The sequence below is a fragment of the Lissotriton vulgaris genome, unplaced genomic scaffold, assembly GCF_964263255.1.
Source record: "Lissotriton vulgaris unplaced genomic scaffold, aLisVul1.2 SCAFFOLD_328, whole genome shotgun sequence".
Lineage (NCBI taxonomy): Eukaryota > Metazoa > Chordata > Amphibia > Caudata > Salamandridae > Lissotriton > Lissotriton vulgaris.
Window position 1 is genome coordinate 1,487,706 of NW_028243607.1, and position 13,197 is coordinate 1,500,902.

The 13,197-nt window shown below is 46.2% G+C and overlaps 1 protein-coding gene across 1 annotated transcript in view; it reads right to left on the minus strand.

Annotated features, from left to right (window-relative positions):
• LOC147668286 (E3 ubiquitin-protein ligase TRIM39-like) overlaps window positions 1-13,197 on the minus strand; it is a 183,137-nt gene that overhangs the window by 113,749 nt on the left and 56,191 nt on the right. Inside the window, exon 2 of the mRNA XM_086948640.1 lies at window positions 10,759-10,854. Coding sequence (XP_086804766.1) covers window positions 10,759-10,854 — 96 coding nt within the window. The remainder of the gene's footprint in view (window positions 1-10,758; window positions 10,855-13,197) is intronic.

Here is a 13,197-nt window from a genome sequence, read left to right on the forward strand (position 1 = left end):
AAATCAGCACAAAGATATGCCAATGTTATTTGATTGAAAATGCTCTTCAAATGAGCAAAGAAGCAATGCCAGCGTTTTGTAATTTAAACGCTCTTAAAATGAGCAAAGAAACAATGCCAGCGTTTTGTAATTTAAACGCTCTTAAAATGAGCAAAGAAACAATGCCAGCGTTGAAAATATATGCCAACACGAGGAATAGGCCCCCAGCGCGGCAATCGCGCCTCACCGAGTGTTTCAGGGACTCCTTCCTTGCAGATCGGCACCGCCTCGCACCCCTGATGACTTTAGGCGCCCCGCGCCTAACAGAGCACACTCGCTCCTTGCCCCGGCCGGTCCCGGTCGCTCTGCCCGCTCTCGACAATCCTACGAGCGGCGGGGGAGGTATGCAGGCACTCGGCAGTTGGGACGGCAGGCCGGGGGCACAGGGGCACTCGCAGTCTCCTCGGCGGGGACGGGTCTTCTCCGGGAAGGCTCTTCGTCGTGCTTCAGATGCAGCTCCTCGCTGACGGCCCAATCAGGTCGCAGCTCTGAAGGCGAGCCCTCACAACCACCCGGGAGTCAGCCAACGGCAGTGCGGCTCCCGGGACAAACCCACGATGACGAGTCTTGAGCGGCCAATCCCTGCACAGCTTCAGTGGTGACGCGACGGCGCACGGGCCAATCCCGTCGCGGCGTCAGTGAGGGAGCTCGACTCCCGTGGCCAATGGGAGCGCGGCGGCTTCGATCTCCGCTACCGCAGCTCCCAGTCACGAACACAGCTTGCAGAGGGTTTTTCTGGCCCCGGGCCGCGACGGTGATTTAGCGGCAAGAGATTTTCGGGCCGCAGATCGCGGTCAGCCTGCTTCCTCGCCAGCGGATCGACACGGGGGAATATAAGGCACGGGGAGACACCACGGGTCCCTCCTCACCCCTGAATCTGTGCCGATGAGCACAGCGATCGGTCCTCACAGCTGGCAGGTTGGAAACACCCGCTGGGGCAGGCTACCACACGATTTCCTCAGTAGTTCTTGGCAAAGCTTAGGAACCTTTAACCCTGGGTTCCCAACAGGAGGCCAGCTCTTCTCAGGCCCTTGGAGATTCAGTTGCAAGACACAGTACACAGCAAAGTCTTCTTAGATCAATCAGGAAGGGTCACAGCACACAGCAAAGTCCCTTTCTTCTCCTCTCCTTCAGTTGGACAGGAGGATAGGTCAGCCCTTAAAGCACACAGCAAGGCAATCTTCCAGCAGCTCCTTCAGCAGTCCTTCTTCTGCAGAGGTTCCTCTTGATTGTAGAATTTTAGAATCTAATCTTCTGTAGTAAGGGGTCCTTCCCTTATACCCCTGAACGCCTTTGAAGTCCTTTGTGCAAGGGGGTCCCTGGCTCTGGAATGTTTCTGGTGTTCTTCTTCCTGACAGCTTCAGGGCCAGAGGTGACAGTGGGCCGGCAGGGGAGTTAGCCAGCACGGTGGTCAGGCAGGCACAGCCCAGCACTATCAGGCGCTTCTCTCTCCCCTTCCCCGGGCAACAGATGTCGCCTTTCACCCCTGGGCTGACTCCAACCCCCTCCGGGGCCCTGCAGCTCCTGTCACGCAGGCATTCCACACACCCAGGCCCAAGCACACAGAAAGGTTTATACAAAAGAACAGCCACTTTCTAAAAGTGCTATTCTCAACCCCAGGATCCAAAAACAACCTTCACTAAAAGATGTGTCATTTAATTCTGAGTTCAGGGATATCTTTCATTGATGTTCCATCTTGTTCCTATAGGGAGATAGGCTGGGGTCCAATGGGACCAGCCTCCCCATGTTACCCTAGGGAGCCTTACAGCCCTACAGCAGTGAGCCCACAAAGTGGCTGCTGCTCTCCACCAGAGCATGTTACCTGCACTAGTAAATGCTCTACCCTATCCAAACACTGCACCCTGCCCAGGGGGGTACCTGGAGCCTTCCATAGGGGTGGCTGATGTGCACAGACAGGGGAGGGTTAAGCCCAGCCAGTGGGGACACTGGCCAGGCGGACATGGCAGTCCACTGACTGCACACAGGCCCTGCGCTGGCAGGCCTGAGACACCATTTTAGAGCTACTCATGTGGGTGGCGCAATCTGCGCTGCAGGCCCACTAGTAGCATCTGTCATCACCAGCCCTGGCACACACAGTGCACTTTACTAGGGACTTCATGGGGATACAGATATGCCAATCAGGTATACCCAATTAATATGACAATTTACAGAGGGAGCACTTACCCTCTGACACTGTTCAGCAGTGGCAGAGGGTCCAAAGCATCTAAATCAGCAAAAACGAAATCCAGCACAGCATCAAAAATACATGAGTCAGAGGCAAAAAGATGGGGAAAAACCACGCCCAGGTATGTCAGGTCTAACACCCATCCTTAAGGCTAAAAACGTATGTTTTCAATAAAGTGCGTATGTGCTTGATAGGTAGAGTGGCTGAACACCCACTATAAAATTAGCGATTACAGCTCAAGCGTGTCTCCTCTTTGACAGTATTGCCCTGTCCGAGTGAAAGGATCACAATCGAACGTTTTTTTTAATGGCCGTCTTTAACACCGGGTGAGAGGGGTTTGTTTCCCAGAGATCTTTTACACCTAGTAGCTGTAAACTGCGATCCAGGAATTGCTGATGCTTATGGCTGGTCTGATTTTTCTGTATTTCCTGCCATAGTCGGGCCTCCAAGGAACCCTCCCGGGCACGGCACAGTCTGTGACATAGTTTAATAAATGTGCCTGCCTCCACTCCATGATGATCTTGAACTCCCAGTTCGAGTGTCACTTGGGCTGGCGAGGCAAATCTTGACAACCGAAAGGCTCTTTTAAAAATTTTAGTTGTTAACTTCTTTATCAATGTACTGGCTGTGCCCTTGGTGATCTCGTATCCATACGTCAGGGAGTTGATTACCTTAGCCATCATTACTTCCAGAATGGGAGTTAGGATGGGACCTATTAGCAGTTTTGCAGCAGCGACTTCTAACGACAGGGCTTTCGTTTTCAATGCTTCTTTATGCATGATAAAAAGTGCATCTTGTGTCAAAAAAGATGCCCAAGTATTTGTAACTGGAGTTGATTCTAGCTTTGTTTTGTTGAAGTACCACCTTTCTATTGACTTTTTTTGCTCACCAAAAGATATAGTTTTGGTTTTTGACAGATTATGCTATAGATGGCTTCTTGTCGTGTAAGGTAGCAGTTCATCCAGTAACCTCTGGAGACCCAGTTTTGGGTGGCTTAACAGCACCAAGTCATCGACGTAAAGCAAATTGGTGATGCGGGTCCCGTCTAGTTGAGGAGGGTGGCAGTTTACACTGTTGAGTACTGGAGAAAGGTCAGATAACAATAAATTAAAAAGGAGTGGGACCAATACACAACCTTGTTTGACGCCAGTTTCGGTTTGAATCTTCCTGGAGACGTGGAAGCCTTCACCCACCTTAATTCTTATCCATGTTTTCGTGTGGAGTTGGATTATTGCTTGAAGAAGAGGCTGTGGTATGCATATGATTTTAGTTTCTGCCATAACAGACCCCTGGGCACACAGTCGAAGGCCGCTTTGAAGTCTACAAAGCAACAGTGCAGCTGGATTTGTTGGAATGTCGCTTTCTCCATCAAGACTGTTAGCGTTAACAGATTGGTTGTAGTACCGGTGTTAACCATAAAGGCCGTCTGATTAAAAGGAAGGCACGTAGTTGTTTCGGCCCAGGCCTGTAGCTCCTCCAATAGAATATTTGCAAAGTACTTAGACTCCACGTCGAGAAGTGAAACCATTCGGTTATTTTTTGGCTCATTTCTCTTCCCACTTTTGTAGATTGGGTGAATTATTGCACCTCACCAGGACTTTGGGACCGTGTTGATTAGACTGCAATAGAGAAACAAGAGGGTCAGGTATTCTGACCATAGGCTGACATCGGATTTGAACATGGCTTGGGGGAGGCCATTCGGGTCTGGGGCTCCTTCGGCACTGGCTTTCGTTATGAGGCGTGAGATCTTGTTTTTTAAGACATCAGGCATCACCGTGGGCTCTAGTAAGGTATTGCTCCTATTTGTTGATTCCTTGTGTGTCGGATCTTCAGATGTAATTTTTACAGGGCGAGCTCGCCTCTGGCACTTTAGTCCTGGGGGGGAGATCATATGGTTAACAGGGCTGGAGGAATTTTTGCAAGCTTTGTTTATATTGGTGTCCGTAAAGTGTAGAGATAAAAACGTACTCCAAAGGGCTTCACTAATATTTGCACTGCCGTACCCACTTGTACTTTGTTTGCTAGAGACAAGAATTGCTTCGGGTTAGGATTTTTACTTTCATAGATGAGCTTTAGCCAGAATTGATCCGAGGCCGTGAGTTTTTCCTTTTGTGTAGACATTCTAAAAGCTGCTTGGGCTTGCTTATAGTTATTGAAGTTGATTTTATTGCTGGGGTTCTTTTCTTGATAGACGGAGTGCTCGGTTCCTCTCAGTTCTTAATTTCCTTGTGGCTTTTGAGATGTAGAATTGAGAGAATTGTTTTCTCAGCCCCTCCTGATTGGCAGTTCATTGAGAAGGAGGTTTGTAAGAGAGGTCCAGCCACAAAGGACATGAGTGTTTAGCTCTAGGGATTGATGTAATAGGGCTCTGCTTTTCTCCATCAGGGAAGGGGCCGTGGAGTCTGACCACTTTATCCGCTTTAGGTCCTCTGTGTGGCTGCCTGAGTGAGTATGGGCACGTTCGTGTTATTATTTGTGCCCGGTGGTCACTCTCTCCTTGTGGTGCAATTTGATAGCTCTTGATCCAGGGCAGTACTCCCTAGAGTCAAATCCAAAAACTAGAAGGATCTGCCATTTGACCGGGTCCATGCAGGCGGGATGTCGGTGGGGGGCGTCCATTCAATAAGGTAAATCCTAAGCTGCTGAACAGCATTGCTACATATTAGCCCAATGTTGAAGATTTGTTTCCAACAGGAATTGACTGGGATGCAAAGTGTGGAGGGACTCTTGGGGGGTCCGGTCCTGTGTCATCGGCAAGATTACAATTGAGATTGGTATTGAAATCACCTGAAATTATGCTGGGTGTGCTGCCATACTTGCCAATTAAGTCACAGATGGAGTTGATCAAGCTGTCCATTTTGGGTTTTTTCTTGGTAGTGCAGGGAGAGCTATAGACGTTGAGGATGAGCAGCTGAGGGTCCGTAAGTGAACTTCCCAGAACTATTCCAAAGAGCCAATCCTCCTCAAATTTAATCTGTTTTATACATTTGGATAGTTTTGTTGATACGTAGATCGAGAGACCACCACTTGGTCTACCGAACTTGGACTGCCTGGTGGCGGGTGTCAAACTCCAGGAAGCCCACTATTGGGATACTTTCTCCTGCCCATGTTTCCTGTAAAAGGAGGATGTTGTATTCTTTTAAAAAGTCCAGGATGGTGGCAGATTGTTTTTCCTGCTCAAATCTGTTGATGTTCCAGGAGCATATTGTTATACCGTAATTAATGGTGGTTCAATCAATCCGGTTTCTGGATAGAACTCCCGGCAGCCATAACCAATCTGCTCCCTAGAAGTTTCACTGGTCGGTTGCGGACCCTGGGTTTACTGTTGGTGAGCTGCCTCTTGCGGACCTCAGTACTGAATAGGGGGCTATGGAGGAGCTAGAAGTACGGGCCTGATTGTTTTCCAGTAATGAGGAGTAACAAGGAGCACTTGGTATTATTGTTGTTATACCCCAGGATTCAAATTGGTCAGTTTTCGTCAGGACCAAATCCCAGGTTACTGGGTTACCAGTGTTACTTGCGTAGCTTCACCCGTATTGGATCCGGTAGATGGAATGAATTCAATAGCGATTATGTCTCTCGATTGTAGGTGGCTTAGGTCTGGTGATGATTTGAAAAGTTTTAGTATATTCCCTTGATTGAGGATGTCGTGAGGGCCTCTGGAGGTAAATTCTGGAATGAGCAGCAGTTTGGTGTTTTGGGGGCTGCTTGGGGGCTCACAGGGCTCGTTAGACATTACTGGCTGTGCTCGCTTTTTTTTTTCTTTGATGGGATTTTTTGATGATGTGGATATAGTGAATGATTGAAGGGGCAATTCCCTATGATGGGTGATTGGGGATGGTGAAAGATTACTTTTATTTGTGGCCACCAACTTGCGACAACTTGCTGAATTTGTGAGATTCTTACGACCAGGTTCTGTGGCTATACTCTGTGTACGTGATTGGTTGTCCTCGACGGTAAGAAGACGAGAGAAACTAACTTCTTAAGTTGACATCTTGAGAGTTGCAGGACTCTGTTGCCCTGCTTCCAATGCTGGGTGCTTAGTTGGTGGTTGTTTAGGGCCGGGTTTTGCTTGTATTGATGGGTGCAGGGGTTGTCCCAAAGCTTGAGGTAGCCCTGACTGCTGACTGGTCTGGTGTGGAAGTTCTGTCTGTGGGGGCAACTGATTCGATGTTAATTGCGGGCTCGTCTGTTCTCCTTTCGAAGATAATGTTGAGGGGACATTTCCTGGAAGCGCTGTGCCACTCATAGAGGGTTACTCATATTTGAAGTTGTAGTGTCAATTTTTTGTTTATTCCGGCTTTTTCATTGTCTTTTCTTCTCCCTTTTCGACAGCCGATGTGAGTTATGATTTTTGTGGGCTCAATAGGGAATGATTTAGCATCTGCTGTCTCCGTGGTCAGGGTCGGGTTTGAACTTTCGGGTGAGATTGGCCCTGTGCCAGGCTTAGAGCCTGAGGTGAGGTGTTTGGGGGCTCGGACACCGAGGGCTTCTTTATTTCCGTTAGGACAGCTGAGAGAAATTGAGGCAGAGATGATAGGGAGTCAATTATAGTGGAGCAGCAGCACACTGATTGCACCAGTTGAGTTTGGGATTGGGCTTTTTTGATAAGAGCGTTAAGCGCCTCCAATTTTTGGTCGATCCAGGCGGTGTGCACCTGCAGGTCCATCTTGTCTGAATGATAGGTTAGTGCAGCTGACGTTGTTTGAAAGGTTTGTAATAATTGGGACCATAGGTTATTAAGATTGGCCGATGGAGAACTGCCCTGCCTTACAGACTCTTTGGGTTCAGTAGTAAAGAACGACAGGTCTAAAGAATTGTGGATTATGTTGTTGTTTGACTCTTCTCCAATGACCGTTGGGTCAGCTTGATCCCCATGATCCACCTTGGCTAGAAAACATTCCGACTCTGGTTGGTCTGGATTGCTGAAAAAGGCTTGCGGATAGGCCATGACCTGTGGTAGTAAGACTTTAGGACTCTTTAGTAGCTTGTCAGGTTTAGATTCAGTTGAAGAGTAAAATACAGATGGAGAAAGCAGGCTTACGTTTAAATATGGTTGAAAAGTTGATAGGTGGACGTCTTTAGAGATGATTACGTTGGGTGAAGTTTGTTCTAGTTGAGTTGTGTGTTGAGCTGGGGGTTGAAAGGGAGCCTGGTGCGATTGACTGAGGCCCAGGGCTTCAAAGGCACCTTTGTATAGAGATTCTGTTGTTAATAAAGCACTGGATTGCATTGAGTTATCAGGCCCTCCGGCGACTCCGTGGATCAGTGGCAGAACCATAATTTGATGTAGCAATAGCTCGGAGGCTACGAGGGGGGGTACCTGCGGAGGGGGTACCTGCTGTTTGTCCAAGATGCTGGTTATTTTCTTCCGTGCTATCGCCGGTACTGTGGTCCCTTAGTGCGGCTTTGATTTTTGTAGGTTTGGATTGTTCTTTAGAGCCATGTATTGGCTCCTTGGCGGTTGGATGGGCGGGTACAGGCCCTGGTTCGGAAGCTGTCCTTGAATTTGCAAATGTTTGGGGAGGCGAAGACGCCATTGAGGGTTCTACCAGAGGTTCGCGGAGGTCAATTTTCTTTGCATCTTTTTGGGGGGGTTTTAATGGAGCTTTCCTTACTTGTCCTGATCTCATCCCTGGAACCTTTTTTTAATTTTTATTTTTTTTATTTAGAGGGCTGCACGGCTTCCTGGTGGTTCCTGGTGATTCCTATTGCTTGGTTAGGGTAATGGTATGGGTTGGTTGATTGATGAAAACAAGTGAGGTTAGTTAAGCAATTAACTAATTGATCGATTGGATTAATATGAACCCCTGGTTTTTTTGCAGTAGCTTTATTGTATTGTATTGTGGATATTATTGATTATTTACTTGTTTTTAATCGTTTTTATGGATTTTTTCTATCCGGGGGATTTATTGGTTGCTGATTAATTGATTTGATACAATTTTATTTTATTATATACTAGCAGCCCGTTGTCCGGGTATGAATTGCTGCCGGCCAGTAGTATATTGTTTTGTAGGATTTCGTTTTGATAGCATTTCCTGTCTGTGACAGACCTGTGAAACGCTCCGATTCACAGTGCACTGCTGATGTACTTAAGAGTGCGCGTTCAGTAGTGTGTGAACTCGAGTTTCCCTACTTTATTTTTCCTTGCAATATTATATAGCGCGAACTCGACAACATGGCATGAGCACAATTTACATTACAGAAGAACACATTCATTTGTGGTAGGCACGGGGAGACAAAGCGATTTGCCTGGAATCACAGGATGTTGAGCTGATGCCAAGATTCGAACGTAGCTCCCCAGCTCTAAAGTTCGCAATTCTAGAACTTGTGGCGGGAGGTTTGTCTAAAAGTGTATGTCGGTGCTGGCCATCAATGAGAGAGACCTGTGCACTTTTCAAATCGGTGGTGAAAAAATATGAGTATGTTGCTGGAGATGTGGGCCGCCGTGCCACCAATGTACTTACCGGGGGAGGGTAAACACCCAATATTCTGCAACTTTCTTTCTGCATACCATCACTCCGCATACTTTCATTACGAAAGTACCATGACTCCGCAATGCCATTATAACGCATGGCATTACATTTTATATGCTTTTACCACGCATACATTTACAACAAAATTAGTTGTAAATGCATGAATGGTAAAAGCAAGGTTTTTTTTTAAATGTTTGGATAAGGTAAGTATGGGTATAGGGGTATATGTTTTGGGGTACTGAGGTATATGTTTTGGGGTGTTTGGGTATTTTAAGGGTTCAGATATAGTTTTGGGTTATGGGGTACAGGGGTAGTTTTAGGGTTTAGGTTTAGGTATGGGTTTTGGGGTACAGGGGTATTTTTAGGGTTCAGGGCTAGGTTTGGGTTTTGGGGTATAGGGGTATTTTTAGGGTTCAGGGGTAGGTTTGGGTTTTGGGGTACAGGGTTATTATGGTTCAGGGCTAGGTTTGGGTTTTGGGGTACAGGGGTATTTTTAGTGTTCAGGGGTAGGTTTGGGTTTTGAGGTACAGGGGTATTTATAGGGTTCAGGGCTAGGTTTGGGTTTTGGGGTACAGGGGTATTTTTAGGGTTTAGGGATAGGTTTGGGTTTTGGGGTACAGGGTATATTTATAGGGTTAAGATGGGTGAGTGTTTAAGGGTGTTGCAGTATTTTAAGGAGTAAGGGTGGGTTATGATTATGGGGTGCAGGGGTATTTAAAGGGAGCAGGGTGGACACCCGGAGCTGGAATGTACAGAACCTGGGAAGAAAAAACTGTGAAATATTGGGCACAACGCTTGCTTTTTTTTCCCCCTTAATCCCGCACCCCGCACACGCCCACGCCCCCAGTACACGTCCACAGCACACGATATGAGACATGGCCTGAAGGGCGGAACGTACCACACGCCCCCAGCGTTTGTCATGCCCCCAGCAAACGCCCACAGCACAACGCAGCACGCACACAAGGGACTACTTTGCTGGCACAGTTCTTTTACCTTTTAAATGTATATGGTGGGCGTCTGCATAGCCTATGTCCTTCTGCTGCAACTGCCCTTTCCAACACTGTATTGGGTGTTGTGATTGGTGCTGTGGTTCCTGAGATTACCCACCTCAAAGGTTTGGGCTCTCTCTTTATTATATTAGTACGGATTAAGAGCCTGCCTTCCAATGCCTGATGACCCTTAGACGACTCCTGGATGGCTGGTTTTCTAGAGTCTCGAGCGGTCGGAATGTCTAATATTTCCTAGTTTTTCCTTGTCCTTTCCTTGTACTTATCCTTTTTTTGTCCTTCCAGACCTTCAAGACCTTCTTATGCGTTGGTCGCAGTTTTAGAGCTGGTACTCACACTCACAAATACCATCAGACTTTGCGATGTGCATACCCACAGACAGTCATTCACATATTGAAGTACAAACCCACAGTCAATAAATCCAGACTGAAGCATACACAAGCCTCAAACACACATGCACACAGATGTGCATATGTATTTGCATATTTTAGGGATCAAAATCCATATGTACAACATACGAAGACACACACTCATGCACGACCACAAAAAACACAAACAGATACACAGTCATACATGCACTCCCACAAATAACTCCAGGACCATCCATACAAGACCCATAATTGTAACCATGCATGCACACACAAACACATGCTCACGGTCATATAATACCACACCTGAGCACACACAGTCTAACACATTCCATGTCATTATTTAAATACAATACACAATAAAGCAGACCAGGTCTGAAAATAGTGTGTGCCTAAACCGGACTGTGATCCAGTTGGATGACTGTGTAGAAGGAAGTACTGTTGAAAAAAAGTGAAACACAATGTTGTTAAAAGCACAGAGGCTAGAATGATTCCCATCAGACCACCGTTGTGGTGGAAGTAGCGTCATGTGGGAATTACTAGACAATCCATCATCCATTTATTTGTTGGGGAGCATGACCCAGTCTGTAGAGCGACTCATCAGCTTCGGCCTGTCCACACAACCACAAGGGCACAGACATATACAGACGAACAGAGACACAGCACTCACTGCAGCCACTCACCCTCATGGTTTTATATTGTTCCTCTTCCTTGACTTTAGACTCCAGAATATATTCCTCCTCTTTCTTCAGAAGACGCAGCCACTCTTGAAGTTTCACCTGTAGGGATGAGAGTGCAATAAATAGGTGTAGATCGGTAGAGTGGGGCCTTACTTACTAAACAGGAGTGCCACAATACCTGCCACGCATTCCCAGACTGTATGTACCAGCCATACATTATCGCAGGGTTTCTGCACATACCCAGAACTATGCACAGGAGAAACAGGACCTCACTAATAGGGGTGTACCACCTATCACCCAGAGCCCCAAAACACCAACCGACTAGCAAAAGTGTATCACACGAGCTTCTCTAAACATACAAGAAGGTACGAGTGATTAGACAACCCAGAACATAAGCACGCCGACCTACCTCAGGAGATCGCAGGATTAAGAACCACCTTTTCACTTACTCACACTTGTCCACAACAATAATTGTCCAGAGTCACTGAAACAGTTCAAAATGTTTATTTTCTCTCTAGTGCTCTACAATAGATTATTCTAGCCACGACCAGTAACAGAATACACAAGCTCAAGATTACAAGCATTGACACGACACCATAGAATACAAAATGAGAAATCATATTGTTTAGATTGGGGGAATTATTAGGACTTAAAGCCTAGCCCCCTCCCCTTGATAGAAAGAAGTTTATTCTAAAAATGAAGACCTCTGGGCTTTGACAGTAGACTACTTACATGATTTAGTGTACATCATGTGGACCGATGCTCATGTCCAGAGAAAGTCTTGGTTCGAGTGTGTCTGAGAACATGTTACCGTGCCTTATTAAACCTGAGAAAACACCATCAGCGCAGCTGCGCCCAGATGTTATGGATAGGTACGAAGGACTGACCAGAGCATTGTAATCAGAACAGAATAACAAGCGGCTTTGCTTATTGACAGTGTTCTCAGTGTGCAGACATTTGTTCAAGGCAGAACTGGGAACATTTAAACATCGTTTTAGGTCTCGGCCTGCGATGGCTGCACCGACATGCGCAGCCGAGCTGGTGAGATTTAATGAGGTAGGGTATTTTCTACTAGCGAGGTTAAGCCCCACCCCTCTTCTCCATTGGCTGGCGTCACCGTTCATGCAAAACGGTGGCCAGCCATTGGAGAAGAGGTCCTAGTGACGTTCTTCTTTCTTTGTAAGCCCCGTCCTTTTCAGACTAGGTTCCTTGACTTACTGCTGGAGAGAGGAAGACGAGGGAGGAAAGGAGAGGAGGAAGAAAATAAGACGAGAAGAAAGGAGGAGGGGCGACGAGAGAAGAGAGGGATAAAAGAAGGGGGGTATGAGGGAGGAGAACAGAAGTAGATTGACAGAATAAAGACTAAGGAAATAAAGCGCGAAAGCGAGAGAAATGAAGGAAGCAGTAGAGGCAGGCATGCAGGGTGGAAGGAATAGAGGGGAAAGCTCGACAGGGTAGAAAGAAGAGAATGGAAGGAATAAAGACTGGAAGCTGCACATGGGAGACACAAGAAATAATGAGCAGAAGGAGAGACGGAGAAAGGCAGAAGCACATAGAGAAAGAACGACTGAAGAGGATGGGGCAATGTTGCAAAGAACGAGGAATGAGGTAAGAAAAAGAAAACAGGAGCGAGAACGAGGAAGGTGGAATAAAGAAGAGGAAATCAAATAAGGCGGTGAGGGATGTGGCTGGCGATGTGCACGCGCCTGGCTCACATGAACTGTATCCGATTCGCAGTTTTGGGGAGAATTTTGAAAGCCTTACTAGAATCTTGACAAACAAGCATTGCTAAAGCAATGATGTAGTCGAGACCTAAAAAAGGTATAAAATTCACCCCAATTTGAAAACTGCAGCTATTTACCTTGCTGTCTTTTACTTACTTCGGTGCGCTATAAACGAGTGAATAACATGTGAATTCATTTACGCGTTTTAATGGTTCAAATGAGTTATTAAATATAACATTTTAAAAAATTAAATGTTTATTTTGTATTTGCTTTTGTTTTCGGGTTCTGGCTTTCCTACCATTTCCCTATTAAATAGGGGTGAGAGAGACAGCAGTGTCAGAAAACTTTTATTTATGTTTTGGTTTTTGAAACATAAATAAAATGCATTGTTATTTGCAATGTCAATAGCTCAAACTCACGTAAATACGCAACCTATTGCATTACAAATGCAATAGGTCTAGCATTTGTGAGAGATTAAGCTATTGGCATTGTAAATGACAATGCCATTTATTTATCTGTTTTCAAAACCAACACATAAATAAAAAGTTTGTCATTTACAATGCCAATAGCTCTAACTTTTGCAAAGGCGAGACTGTTGCATTGTAAATGCTTGTTAAGCATGGGGTAAAAGTGCACAGACAGAGTCGCAGTACAGAAAAGCATGAAGGCTCGTGTGCATAAATGAAACATCAGGCAAGCACAGCTTATGCTAAGTTCA